This window comes from Lutra lutra, chromosome 6 (genome assembly GCF_902655055.1).
Source record: "Lutra lutra chromosome 6, mLutLut1.2, whole genome shotgun sequence".
In the NCBI taxonomy this organism is placed as follows: domain Eukaryota; kingdom Metazoa; phylum Chordata; class Mammalia; order Carnivora; family Mustelidae; genus Lutra; species Lutra lutra.
Window position 1 is genome coordinate 128,273,009 of NC_062283.1, and position 15,494 is coordinate 128,288,502.

Genomic DNA, 15,494 nt, shown 5'->3' on the forward strand with positions numbered 1-15,494 from the left:
CTGTATTTTTTTTTCCTTTAATAACCATTACACATTCTTGTATCAGTTACTCTGGCCTGTTAAACAAACTGGGAAATAGTCCCTCCTCTTCTGTTTTCTGAAAAAAGTCTGTGAAGATTAGTACTATTTGTTCCTTAAATATTTGATAGAACTCATCAATGAAACTTTGTGAATTTCACTTTGTAATTTTTAATTACAAATCCACTTCTACATATATTTAGAGGCTACTCATTTCGATTTATTGTGTCAATTTCAGTAAATTATATTTTGTTGAGTATGTCCATTTGTCAAATTCACTGGCATAAAGTTGTTCATTATATCTCCTACTATCCTTTTAATGGCTGTAGGATCAGTAGTAATATCCCATTTTTTTGTTCCTGGTATCAGTAAGCTGTGTTTTCCTACTACAGAAAGTTTTAAATCCCTCTAAGCACAGCTTTATGTGAAGCCCACAAACTTAAATTCTGTTGTGTTTCCATTATCATTTAGCTTGAAATATTCTTAAACTTCCCTTGTGATTTCTTCTTTGACCCACAGTTAACTGATGATTCAGTAACCCCATCCTTTGGACAAATATGGTCATACATTTTATTTACAAAGACACAAACCCTTCTTTAAAATTATATTATTATTCTTGGGGCGCCTGGGTGGCTCAGTGGGTTAAGCCGCTGCCTTCGGCTCAGGTCATGATCCCAGGTCCTGGGTTCGAGCCCCACATCGGGCTTTCTGCTCAGCGGGAAGCCTGCTTCCTCCTCTCTCTCTCTGCCTGCCTCTCTGCCTACTTGTGATTTCTCTCTGTCAAATAAATAAATAAAATCTTTAAAAAAAATTATATTATTATTCTTGCTTTTAGTAGTCATTTGCTTAAAAAAAAAAGCTAAAGGGGTAATCTTTTGTATTTATCACTTATCTACCATTTCTAGCATTCTTCACTCCTGTCTGTAGCTTCTTTCAGTGCTTTAAGATATCACTGCATTGTACTTTGATCTCATAAGACAGCAGCCATCATTCATCATCACTTACTGTTTTCTTTTATGTCATGTTTCTTTTTTTGTATAGACTTTCTATATTGGTTTTCACCAGTCTGACTACGGTATACCTGTGTGTTTTCCTATATATTTACTTGCTTTGGATTTCCTGAGCTTTTTCAACACAAAGATTGTTTTCTCCCCAAATACGAAAAATTATTAACCATTATTTCTTTTAAATTGAGATGTAATTCAAATATGATTCACTTAAATTTACCATTTAAAAAAGTACATTTCAGTAGTTTTTAGTATATTCACAAGGTATAAAACAATCACCACTATCAAATTATATAACTCCAGAAAGAAACCTCATATTTATAAGCAGTCACACTAATTTACTTTCTGTCTCTACAGATTTTGCATATTCTGAACACTTCATATAAATGAATCCAGTATGCATACAATATGCAGCCCTTTTGTGTCTTCCTTCTTTTACTAATCATGACATGTCAAAGTTCATCTATGCTATAGCATGTATAAATACTTCATTTCTTTTCATGACCAAATTATACTGTTGACCCTCAAACAAGTGGTTAGGGGTGCCAACCCACACCTCTCCCCATGTACTTGAAAATCTGCATATAACTTTTGACTCTCCCCAAATTTAACTACTAATAACCTGTTGACTGGAAGCCTTACCAGTAACATAAACAATCAATCCAATGTTTTGTGTGGTGTATGTCTTATACACGTATTTTATAAGAGAGTAAGCTACAAGATAGAAAATGTTAAGGAAAAGAAAATATTACAATACTATATTTATCAAAAAAAATCTGGACATGAGTGGACCCACACATGCTGTTCAAGGGCCAACTATATTCTATTATATGGATATACATTTTGTTTACCCACTCATCTGCTGATGAACACTGGGGATGCTTCCACTTTTTGGCTATTATGACTAATGTTGCTATGAACATACCAGTACAAGTTTTTAGGGGGACATGTGTTTTCAGTTCTCTGGGGTATGTAACTATGACTGGAATTGGTGGGTCATATGGCAAGTCTATGCTTAATGATTTGAGGAACTGCCAGACTATTCTCCAAAGCAGCGTATCATTTTACATTTCTAATAGTAACATGTAACATAGGAGAGTATCAATTAAGCCACACTTTAACACCTATTATCATCCAACTTTTTGATTATAGCTATCTTAGAGGGTTGAAGAGGTAACTCAATGGTATCTTTCTTTACCTTTTTTTTTAAAGATCTTTTTTTTTTATTTATTTATTTGACAGAGATCGCAAGTAGGCAGAGAGGCAGGCAGAGAGTGAGGAGGAAGCAGGCTCTCTGCTGAGCAGAGAGCCCGATGCGGGGCTCGATCCCAAAACCCTGAGATCACGACCCGAGCCGAAGGCAGAGGCTTAACCCACTGAGTCACCCAGGCGCCCCACTTTGCCTTTTTTTTAACAAGTATTCTGAGCATCACTGCATGTGCTTCTGGCCATTTTTTATCTATTTTGGAGAAATGTCTACTCAAATACTTTGCCCATTTTTAATTGGGTTATTTACCTTTTCATTATTGAATTCTAGGAGTTCTTTATATATTCTGGACACTGGACCCTTCTTAGACATATGACTTTGCAAGTATTTTCTCTTATGGGTTGTCTTTTCACTTCCTTTGAAGCATGAAAGTCTTTCATTTTGATCAAGTCCAATTTACCTGTTTTTCTTTTCCTTTGGTTGTTTGTGCTTTAAGTGTTACACCTAAGAAATTACTGCCTAATCAAAATTTATTTTTTCTAAGAGTTTTATAATTTTAGTTCTTACATTTAGATATCTGATCCACTTCTACTTATTTTTTAATAGCAGTCAGTTTCATTCTCTTACATGTGGGTATCCAGTTGTCATAGCACAATCTGTCAAAAAACCACTCTTTCCTTCACTGCACTGTTTCGGCACCCATACAAAAAAAATTAACTGCCCACATATGTATGTGTTTTTATTTTGACTTTCACTTCAATTTCATTGATTTATGTCTGTCCTTATGCCAATTTCATGGAGTTTGGCTTATTGTATCTGTGAAACCAAAAAAATGGGAGTCTAATCATTATTTCTTAAAAACATTTTCCTGAATCATTCCCTCTTTCCTCTCCTTCTAGGACTCTACATACATGTATGTGAGACTGCTTGACATTATCCTAGAGGCCATCAGGATTGTCTCCCTCCCACACCAGTTTTCTTCTCTCAATTCTTAATACTGCATAATTTCTATGGATCTGACTTCAAGTTCACAGAATCTTTCTTGTGCCATCTCTAATTCACATTAAGCCTATCCAGGGAATTTTTCATTTCATATATTGTTCTTCTTAGTTCTATGATATTGTAATCTTACTTTAAGTCACTGACTTAATAGTTGGTTTAATTCATTTTTCCTAATTCCAAATGTGGGTTACCTCAGGGTCAGTTTCTATTAACAGCATTTTTCCCCCTTTGATATGTTGCAAGTTTTACTGATTATTTGCATGTACAGTAAATATTGGTTGCATGCTGGACATTGTAAATACGGTGTGAGGATTCTCAATTATACTGTCTTTCTTGATGAGTTTGGTTCGGCCTAGTGCCTCTCCCTGATCCCCAAAAGAGCTAATTTTAGGCTTTATTAGAGAAGATCCAGAGCAATCCTTACTCTTAAATAGGAGTTGGCCAACTTTTTCTGTAAAAGGCTAGACAGTAAATGCATTAGATTTGTGGGCCACACAGTGTCTATAGCAAGCGTGACTTTGCCCTTGTGGCCCAAAAGTAATATGTAAATGAATTAGCATGGATGGTTTCATTTTATTTTTTTTTTAAGATTTCATTTATTTATTCGAGAGAGAGTGAGCAAGAGTGAGAGAGAGAGAGAGAGCATAAGCAGAGGGAGAGCTGCAGAGGGAGTGGGAGAAGCAAACACCCTGCTGAGCAGGGAGCCTGATACACGTCTCAAACCCAGGACCCCAGGATTATGACCTGAGCCAAATGCAAACGTTTAAGTGACTGAGCCATCTAGGTGCCTCTGGCTAGCTGCATTTTTAAACAAATTTATTTATAGTCACTAGAATTTATATTCCACATAATTTTCAAGTTTCACAAAATACTATTCTTTTTTAAAACTCTTTTCTAGGGGCACCTGGGTGGCTCAGTCGGTTAAGCATCTGCCTTCAGCCCAGGTCATGTTCCCAGGGTCCTGGGATCAAGCCCCACATTGGGCTCCTTGCTAAGCAGGGAGCCAGTTTCTCCCTCTGCCTCTGCCCTCCCCACCCCCTACTGCTGCTCACTCTCTCTCTCACATTCTCTCTCTTTCTAATAAATAAGCAAAATCTTTAAAAAAAAAAGTGAAATAAAATTCTTTTTCTGCCACTAAAATGTATAAAAACCATCCCTTAGATCACAAGCCATACAAAAACAATCAGTGGGCCAGATATAACACAGACCGTAATTTGCTAATCCTGCTCTGAGATATAATAGTTACTCCTACATCAGGTCTTTCTGGTCTCAGATAAATGTTTAGTACGTTAACTAGGTCTCTCTCCACGCTGGGTGGACTAGAATCCAACATCTCCATGTATAATGGGGCTTGTCCCACTCTAACATGCATTCTCTTATCTGACCTTGAGGAGTATAGTATTGCCTATAAATATGCACCATAACTGTCAGAAAAGGACTTTCGGGAAACTCACACTTATACTTTTCTGAAACCCTGCTCAGCAAATTCCAGCTGCTTCAGTAGCCCAGAACTCCAATCTTTGCATCCTCAACTCAGCAGGACTTCCCTGCTCTGCTTGAGTTCCACTCCCCACGACACAGTCAGGAAACTGCCCTGAAACAGAGATGGGCTAAATGTGGTGCTCACCTTGTTTGTTCTCTTTCTCTCTAATGTCCAGTGCCTGAAAAGAGCTCTACTTCATATATTTTGTCCAGTTTTATAGCTGTTTATGGCTGGAGGAAAAATCCAATCCAATTACTCTGTCATGGCTGAAAAGTAGATGTTAACCTCAATAAATATTTGATGAATAAAAAAGTGACTAAGCAAACTGTATTTCATAAAATTTTAAGTATACATGACCCTACATCCTCTCTACCTCCTTCAAACCTTTCTGTAATCCCTTCCCATGGGCTACAGGCAGGACCTTGATTTGCACTTAACCAAAAGAATATAGTGAAGGCTATTGGATCTTACTCCTGTGATTTTAAGTGACACTTACATAAAACTCCAATCTTGCTAAAAGACTAGCTCTAGAGACCTTTTGTTGGCTGAAAGATGTAAGCTGCTATACTGGGAAAGTCTACATGGCAAGGAACTTTAAGCAGCCTTTAGGTGCTGAGTGCAGCCTCTAGCTGACAGTCAAAAGAAAGGGCCCTAAGTCCTACAATCACACGGCAATGAATTCTGCCAGCAACATGAGTGAGCTTAGAAGAAGATTCTCAGTCTCCAGGCAAGAATGTAGCTGAGCCAACACCATGATTACAGTGGGGCCCTAAGCAGAAGATCCACAGAAATGGTGAAGTAATAAATTTGTGTTATTTTAAGCTGCTACATTTGTGGTGATCTGTTACACAGAAACAGATAACTAATGTACTACACTACTGATAGATACTACAAAACAACTACCAATATTTAGAGCTGGCAAGTACATGAAGCAGAAGCATGGGAATGACCATGAAGTACACTCAAGAACACGGAAAGCTACCTCAGACCTATGTCATCAACACACAGTAGAAAAGCAGAAATACAGTAAATTACCTCAGGGAGACACAGTGGCTCTTGGCCTAGCAAGAAAGAACGAAACCATCAGAAAAGGGGTGTGAGCAGTCATACAAATATATTTAAAGAACAGAACCAGTGGTAGTGCCTTCCAACCACTGTAGGAAAGACAGAGAATATCTTGGTCCAAAAACCTAATTTTGTCTAGTCACAATCATTCAGCAGCGTTTTACACAGAAGCACTTACCTTAATGCTGACCCTCTTTTACCTAGTAAATGCGAGCTCTTACCAATAATAATCACTATCAAAATTTAAAATTAAAATCTATGCTCTTATCAAAACCAAAATACACCAATTTAGCACCATGTTATCAGGAAAGAAAGAAAAAAAAAACACCAAGGTATTGCTGATTTTATTTACTCATTAAACTTTATTTAGGATATGTAATAGAATTTGGCATTTTAAAGAACCCACTATGTTCACCTGATGCTGAATCATATAATGAATCTCTCTTTTTAAAAATTCCACATACTGTAAGCAACTTTTTTCTTATAATCCAGCTTTGCAAGCAGCATACCCATAGGAATAATATAAATATTAGAGGAAAAAAATAGAGAAGAAGAAAGCCAAAGTAGCAAAATGTTGGCAACTGGCAAATCAAGGTAAGAAGTATGTGGATGTTCTCTAGACAACTCTCAACTTTTCAAATATAGATTTAAACTTTTTAAAATAAAAAAGTGAAGAACGAGAAGACAATTTTCTCAGTAAGCTAATGAAGTTTAGGGATCATAAATATTCTTGAGGCTAATTAGAAAAGTCTGAAGAAGTTACTATTTTCACTTGTTTTGATAAATGGAGGAAGAAAGCAAAATAAATATCTAAATCTATGTTTTAAAGCAGTAAACACCTTACAATTATGTAATGTTTCTCAGAATTCCAAAAATAATATAAAAATTTCTAAAAACATTAATTTTTGAATCATCCTTACAACTTTTTGGTTCTTTACACAATATTAACTTCTAAATCTGCACTGTTCTCCAAACACTTGTTATTCAAAAAGTGGTCTGCTGAATTAGTAACACTGAATTACCTGTGAACTTGTTAAAAATACAGAACCTCAACAGCCAAACTATGAATGCAGCCCATGTGTCCATCTATAGATGAATGAATGGATAAAGAAATGTTATGTGTATCTATACATATGTATGTATATACATATGTATAGATACACACACACATAAATTTTATATATACACAAATATGTGTGTGTGTGTGTGTGTGTGTATGGGAATATTATTCAGCCATAGAAAAGAATGAAATCTTGCCATTGGCAACAACATGGATAGAGCTAGAGAATATAATGCTATGCAAAATAAGTCAGAGAAAGACAAATACCATATGATTTCACAGATAGGCGGAATTTAAGAAACCGGACTAAGGCGAAAAAAGAGACAAACCAGGAAACAGACTGTTAGCTACAGAGAACAAACAGATGGTTACCAGAGTGGAGATGGGTGGAGGGATGGGGAAAATGGGGGATAGGTATTAATGAGTACACTTATCATGATAAAAATAATAAATATTTACATATCCATAGCTTCAGGATCACTGACAACCCACACAGTCTTTACAGTGAGGGAAGGATTATTAATTTCATCTATTATATAATGAAATTGTAGTGGTGGTCAGACAAGATCAGGATAGTGACTAATAGAACAGTTTAAGCTGTTTCTACTTCTTGTGTATCTATTGTTACTTGTGCGTTACGTTAGCTGTTAACATTAATGAAATAATGTAAATAACTAAGGAGCTAATCAGGACAACAATCATTAATGTATGATCATGAAGTGTAAAAGTTCTTCTATGATAGGTGATGCTGCATCTTGGAAACATAGCTGGAATGGATATGTCACCAAGATATAAAGTGTTTGGACTTCTAATTTCACTTAGACAAAGTTATATGATTTTTACTAATACCTCACTAATTGAGAAAGAAACAGAAGTTATGATATTGGCTTGGCACCAGCTGGAGGAGGTTTGAATCCTTTCCTTTCTATTTTACATTTATGTAAGAAATTTCTTCAAAGGTATGATATGGGGGGGCATCCATGTAGTCATTTGAGACAAGCAGTTGTTAATTCCACTACTTCAATTTTGGCTTAGATGCAAATTCCTCTCAAATTATGAAAATAATTAACATCATTGCTATTAATGAAATGAATGAACCTATGGTAGATGAGATGGTATTTCATGCTGTATACACATGTGGATAATCAGAGTGAGCTGGTGGCATTCTTGAAAAGTCAAGAAAGTGGGATGGTAAGAAAGTTATGTTAACACATTTATTTGTGCTTGTGAAATGAATTTTTGCTCAGGCTGAGCTAAATGTATAGCCTGAAAATAATGGGAGCCAGTGAACAAATCCCCCTATAATGGTAAAAATGCTTCTATTGATAAGATATAATGAAATTATGCTACTACGTAACATGCATCATGGAGAACAAAGCCCATGGATCAAGTAGCTAGAAGTTAAGTCCTTCCAGGCCTCCTACTGTAAATAAGAAAATAAAACATAAGGCTCAGAGTATGGCTGGCGATCATTTAATATTTCCCCCATGGAGGGTTGTTTCTCAATTAAATACTTTTACTCTCATAGGAATGGCAATCCTTATGGTAGCTGATATAAAACACACTCATGTGTCAACATCTATGCCAAAGGTGAATATATGATGAACTTGTGCAATGAAGTCTAAAAATCCAATGAAAAAAAAAAATAAAAATTTAAAAAATAAAAACACAGAACCTTTGCCCTCAGCCCAAACCTACAGAATCAGAATCAAAATCTGTACCTTAATAAGACACAAAGGTAATCTGTATGCACATTAAAGTTTGAAGAACACTACTCTAGACATTAAAATTCATTTACTATAAACATTATACATCTATTCAAATGACAAGCAACAAAGTCCATTAAAAATTAGAGAAAATATCTGAAAGCTATTTAACAGGTATTCTCTCCCCAAAATTCAGCCTTAACCACAAAATGATCAAATGTGTGAGGTAGAGGCAGCCAGGGGTGGGTGGGGTCTCTTGGGAGAGTTTATTATTGCATAAAACCTAATCAAAATCAATTTATATCTTTGAAAGCAACTGTAAAACAAATAAATTCCAAGCTGTCTGGTTAAAATACAGGTATCATTTAACATACTCAATATCAAAAAGATAAAATACACACTGACACAACTGACATAAAGTTGTTACTCAATAAATTCAATCAACTGATAAGCTATTATCTAGAAACTAAGGACAAAACAAAACACCGCTTCCTCATACTAAAAGCATCTGCTTTTCTACCTGCAAATGTCTTATTTGATTTCATTATAATGAATCAAAAGGCACAAAGCAGTATAACAGAAATGGGCCTACATTAATCAGTATAACCATAAATTAAACACTTAGGGACAACTTTTGAGGAAAGCTAAGTCTTATAACCCTAAAAAAGGGAACTTAGTACACAGAAAGAAATTCTCCCCCAATATGGGCCAGGTGCAGAAAGTGTAAGAGGAGCTGACAGAAATACACTGGTAGCTTGAGCAACTTTATAGCACCCTCTATAATATCCTTATTAGCTCTACAATTCTGCTTTCTATTTGATTTCTCTAATAAATTTCCCATCTGGGAAGAAAATGGTGACCTACCAAAGACCTCAAAGAGTGATTCATTTAAAAACACCAAGAACATACCCATTACATGTAACACAAAAATCATATTTTCTGTGTAAAATAACTATTTTCTAGAACAACAAAAACTGAGGGAGAATACTGGTATTCTTTTACAGTTTTGCAAAAATCTTTAATGTTTGGCTTTGTAGAAAACAGATGAACTATTTGCTTCTACATTCAGTGCTTTTAATGTTCTTTTGACTAACTTATATAAATATATAGGCTTATAAAAATATGTACCTGGAAAAAGGAGTAGCATTTTAACAGACTTCAGATTTGTGGATATTCTTTTTTGATATTACACCAGATTCAATAAGTATAGCTTATTAGAACACTAATGTGGAATCTGAAAGCTTATCAATAAACATTTTGATTTCTGTTACATTAAAATTCCTAATTCTGACCTTGCATTTTGAATGGTTCTTTTTCACATACATTATTTTGTAACATCATGCACTGACCATTTGGAAAATACTTGTTTGCTGAATTAATGCAGATCTCAAAATATTTGACACATTTCATTACATAAAATTTCTTAAAAATCAGATCTGTTAAAATGACCAAAAATCTCAACAGAAAACTGTTTTTTAAGAATAATAAAGCTGTTAGGGTCATGGTAGCAGATATGTTTTCCAAAGTTCTAATTTTCATTTAGAAGTTCACATTTTAACATTGGCAACAAATACTGCTGTCCTTACTCTGAGAGTCACTTCATTTATTTTAAGAAACTATCTTACAAATACCCAAATACACTTTATCAGTCACTCTTTCAAATAAAAAAACGGTGTTTTATGAAAAAAGTGGCGTGTTCAGCTTGCCCTCAAACAAGGGCTTCAGTGCTTTTCCTAAAGACAGTCATCATATTTGGCACAGAGCAGAAGTGCTTTATATGCACTCTCATTTCGACACACAGGAGATTAAAAAGACACGTACTTAAGAGTTAAGATGAAGAATAATTGGTAATTTGTACTGCTTCATCCAGAACAGTCTTAAGTGAGGCTGTTATTCTTTCTACTGCAAGTGTGTGGCAGTGAAGAATGCAATAACCACTTGCACAGAGTGGTGCGCCGCCCTGCTCTGTGCTGTGGTGCCCACAGTTTGACCCACCATCTCTTTTGCAGATCAGTACAAATGTAAACACAGAGGCAAGGGCAAATTGCACCTTAATATTATTATGGAAACAGACTGGACCTCATGAATCCATTCCAAGAGCCTTGGATACCCCTATGGGTCCACAGAGTGCTTTGAGAAGCACTGCACTGCACCACACTACATGAGAACAATCAAAACAATTCTAAGCCTTCCTATCATTATTATAGTCCACTGATGCACTCAATCAGTGATTACAAGAAGGCTTGGTATGTGGTGCCAGGTGGGCACCATAAAGTGTCCCGGTGTTTGAGTGTCTTTGTGTCATTCACTCATATACCCCAAGCATCTAGAATAGTGCCTGGCTGGCATATAGTAGGCTTCTGGTATGTGTTGAATGAATAAATAAATGGGTAGCTATGATATATTTTAACCTAGATTCCAAAGTCCTAGAGTGCATCCCTCTCACATGAATAATTATGGGAATTGTTTTTCAACATAATGGGAAAGACTAACATGTTAGGCAATACGGAACCTCTACACTCATTATGCTTGGAGTAGTTTTACTTTATACCGTTCTAAACTTAAATTATTATAAATACAGGCAGTCTTCACTTTGCATGATACCATGGTAACTGAAAGTCATGCATATTAGAAGCATATCCTAGTCTGGTTCCGTGGTAACTAAAATCCGTGGTAACATGGTACTCTGCAAAGCACATTAGTGCAAATGAGAGGGAAATAAATGCCAAAGACCCACACACTCAACTGAATAAAGTGGGAAGGAAAGCATCTTAGGAAGAATGGGTGAGCAGCCTTTGGGCTGTGACTTTGAATGAGTGCCCCTTATAGGAAAGCAAATTAGATATCTAAAATGACTTTTGAAACTCCTAACATGCTTCCCTCCCACAATTCATTGCCCTTTGAGAATCACTGCCTAGTTATCAACTAAAAGAGGTATTTCAATCCTTCAATGGTATTTGTTTATTGCTTGGGGAGCAGGGGCTGAAGAATCAAGGTGGTTAAGGGGGAAGACAGACCACTTTATAAACTATTAGGACAAAATTAAGTTACAATAAATGGACTGATCACAGAAACTACAGGAATTAAAATTTCTCAAAACACACTTAGATCAAATCTTTGGAGTTCTGTCTCCTAACGCTTCTCACAATTCAATCAAAACAGCCTTAGAGATACTCAACACATTAAGTTGTACCCCTTCCCCACTCCCATGCCCACATCTAAACTCTGGATTTTGTTCTTCTTATTGGAGATTTTTTTTGATGAATATAAACATTCCAAAATATTACAAATTTTAAACAGCATATTCAGCTCCAAAAATAGGCATTCATGCATTTAATTTTAAATGACTCTGCCAAGAGTTAGTAATAAATCAAAAGATAGATGGATAAAAACTAGCGGCAGCTTAGCCATTTAGTGTCAAGGAAGAAGCAATAAACAACTTTACTTTAAAAAAATTCTATTCTAAATCTACCTATGAAATACTATAAGAGGAAGAAATGGGAAATGCTATTTAAACTATACCTTAAAATGTACTATGATGTTCCAAGGAAGAGCTGAACTTGATGCAAGTAGATCAAACAGCAAACCAATTGGATAATGCCTAAAAATGAAAGAGTACGTTTTAAAAGAAAGAATATTTTAAAGTTATAACTACAACTCCAAAATAAATTTCAGCATATACTGTAACATCAAATATCAGGGGGCTTTAACCACAAATCATAGAATGATAACATATTACTGTTACTTGCCCAAGCTAATATGGTATAATTTCCAGGTATCAGTTTTCTTCTAAGCATTTCATTCACTGAAGCCCCAGTATACATAATGGGATAGTGCTTAAGAATCTTTCATCAGCCATGACCACTGCTGTATCACACTACTGCACTATCTGATTACCATCCCAGTATTCACATTGGACAAACAGGTTTTTAAAGCTTATGTAAATATATTTTTTAATTTTTTAAGTATTAGAAAATTCTAAGAACTAAGAAAATCACCTTAAAAAGCATGCAATCATCTATTTTGTGGTTAATATTAACACCACAGAAAGTGAGTCTTTTATTTATGCATAATATATAAATACAGATTAGGCTTATCCTTTATAAAACACTATTACCTGCTTTTTCTGTATAACAACATGTCAACATTTTCCAAAGTCACTGAATATTTTTCTGCAACCTCAGACTGAAGTTTTTTACAAAAATAAATTCAGGACTTCCTAAATAAGAGAACCTTTCCAAATATAAACATTACTTACAGTGAAGCAAACTATTTAGCAATAATTCAAACCCTGCAGATTTCAACAAAGAAATCTTATTTTTAAGGGGCGGGGGGTGGGAGGTTGGGGGAACCAGGTGGTGGGTATTAGAGAGGGCACAGATTCCATGGAGCACTGGGTGTGGTGCAAAAACAATGAATACTGTTACGCTGAAAAGAAATAAAAAAAAATAAAAATAAAAACCCTAATAAATTGGAGTTCAAAAAAAAAAAAAGAAATCTTATTTTTTAAATCATCCTTTTAAAAAAACTAAAGTGGCTACAATAATGAAACAGAATTAAACAATACTTCCAACGAGGCAAAAGAGGCAAAAAGAGGACTGCGTGGTGTCTTGTACATTCCTGTTCTTCATATGTTAGTGAGTGATTCCTAGATTTAGAAGCTGCAAAATTTGGAAATACACCTAATTCCCCTCAAAATGAATGACCCAATACACTGCCTAACCAAGATTCAAATATTAATACTAGTCCTGTTTGCTTACATCTACATCATAAAATTGGTAAAAAGTCATCAATCACTACAGATCATGTTATTTAGAAAGAATTTAGAATGAATGTCCTGCTAGTAAAATGAAACAGGGTAGTTTTAGTCATATACATGTTGTATCTTTTAATAATAACCCTTAAACCTCTAACCTTGAAAGTTCACATCTACGATGAATCTTTCATAACCAATTATGAATACTGAAGGAAATTTTGGATTACCTAAATAATAGAATGTTTCCTTCAGAACCCAGAAAAAAAAAACCCTAGTCTGTCAAAATCTAAAACAAAAATAGTAATTTGAAAAACAAAAATACTCCATTAGAGAAAAGTTATAGATTCTATCCAATTCTGATACTTCTCTCTGAACTTCTTAAAATTGTACAAGCTCTACATAATGCTTTGTATTTTTACAAAATAGACTTTTGCTAGTCCTCAAAAGAGAAATTCATCATTCTAGGAATGATTTCATCATTATTTATCAATTATCAATTATTCCCAACTATGCTAAAAAAAAAAACAAAACTAAACGAGTAACAATTTGGAAGAATAATAGCATGCCATTATTCTTCATGCCATAGAAGGATGATATAACAATGCATTCTTCCATGTTCTCATTGTTTCACCTAGAGTATTACATCAGATTTCAAGGAAGTATAAAGTCAGAATGCAGACCCCGTTTTTGGAGTCTGCTTTTATCTATCATTAATATAGCTAAAAATTCAAAATGTCTAATTTTCCATGCATAATGGGAAAGAGAGGAAAATCGACAAGGGAAGATGTTACACAATTATTACATAAATCAGAAGGTTTTTACACAGACAACAGTACTTTGGATTTTAAGGACAGTAGTAAAATTGATCACTTAAGTGAAATCTCAGACTATGAGTCATTAGATAATATTCTAGGTGAATTTTACACAATTCAAAAACTAATGAATGAACAATATATTTCTAAAGACATGGTATTCTTAATCCACTTAGTCATTCAACGGCAAGAATTTCATCATACGATATTTTATGACAAGAACCTGAGTCATTTTGTTAAAAAGATGTGTGACAGTATTTTTTCATCTTTTATGCCATTTGTGCACTGCAATTTATCTGATAGTGAGCAAGAGCTAAAGGCAGATTTGTACCAAAGATGACTAGAAGGAATTATATGATGTAGACATGAACGAGTATTGGACTGATCATTCTTATTGGCATTTTCTAATGTAAACAAGTATTTTACAACAAAATCATGATTTGTCAAAGGTTTAAAAATTTCTTTAAGCACTGCTGTTAAGCAAGAAAAGCCAGAAGTCACAATAACCCAAAACCTCTTAGAGGTCTATTTGAATTTATGACAACTAATGAGTAGTTAGTTGCATTCAGAAGAATTGCCCATTTCTGGTATCTATACCTTCAAAACTAGGGGAACTATGAAGCGTAAATGTGAATTTGCTCTATCTAAATGCTTTTTAAAATTTCTAAAAAAGTTGTCATACACTATTTCTTTATTTTTCTCTAAGTTATTTACAAAATAACTTACATATATATATTTTCAAACTTCACTGGTCTCAAATGGTAAATGATGACTCTTTTTCCCAATATACTGAAGATTAGGATGAAATTTAAGTATTATGGTTTCTAATACTTACATTTAACTATAAATGTATGTAAAGAAACAACATAAAAGCATTCTAAATAACTAGTAATTATCCTGTAATCATCTTTAAAAATAAAACTGCAGTAGAAAGAGCTATTTACTTCCTTCTATTATCAAAGTCTACATGTTCAGGTTATATGTGGCTCAATGCAGATGTTTATGTCAGAATGATTTTGATGCAAGGATACTAACCCCCCAAAAATACACTATCTGACTTAACTGGTTCCAAGACTGCTTATTTCTGATGAGTCTATTAATATGCAAGAAAATCTGTAACAGAAAACAGAACTGGCAAGAATTAAAGGTACTGAATTTCTCTTACACTATAATCTAATTTACATCAAGGGTTTCAAAAGTACTAATTTGTACAATTCCTCTAAACAGATATTCTACATAGTTCTGTCAGGAGGCTCCTAACCCACAACATAGAAACCACATAAGCCATAACTGTAAGTAAATCATAATGTAACCATTTATCTCTATGCTGCTACTCCTGCCAATCTAACCTAAATTTAATAGAAAAGGAAGTGGTAAG

At 34.6% G+C, this 15,494-nt stretch overlaps 1 protein-coding gene across 5 annotated transcripts in view; it reads right to left on the minus strand.

Annotated features, from left to right (window-relative positions):
• ATG5 (autophagy related 5) overlaps positions 1-15,494 on the minus strand; it is a 129,185-nt gene that overhangs the window by 90,844 nt on the left and 22,847 nt on the right. For all 5 annotated transcript variants that reach the window (XM_047734006.1, XM_047734007.1, XM_047734008.1 and 2 more), the window contains one exon: positions 12,071-12,149. In XM_047734006.1, coding sequence (XP_047589962.1) covers positions 12,071-12,149 — 79 coding nt within the window. The remainder of the gene's footprint in view (positions 1-12,070; positions 12,150-15,494) is intronic.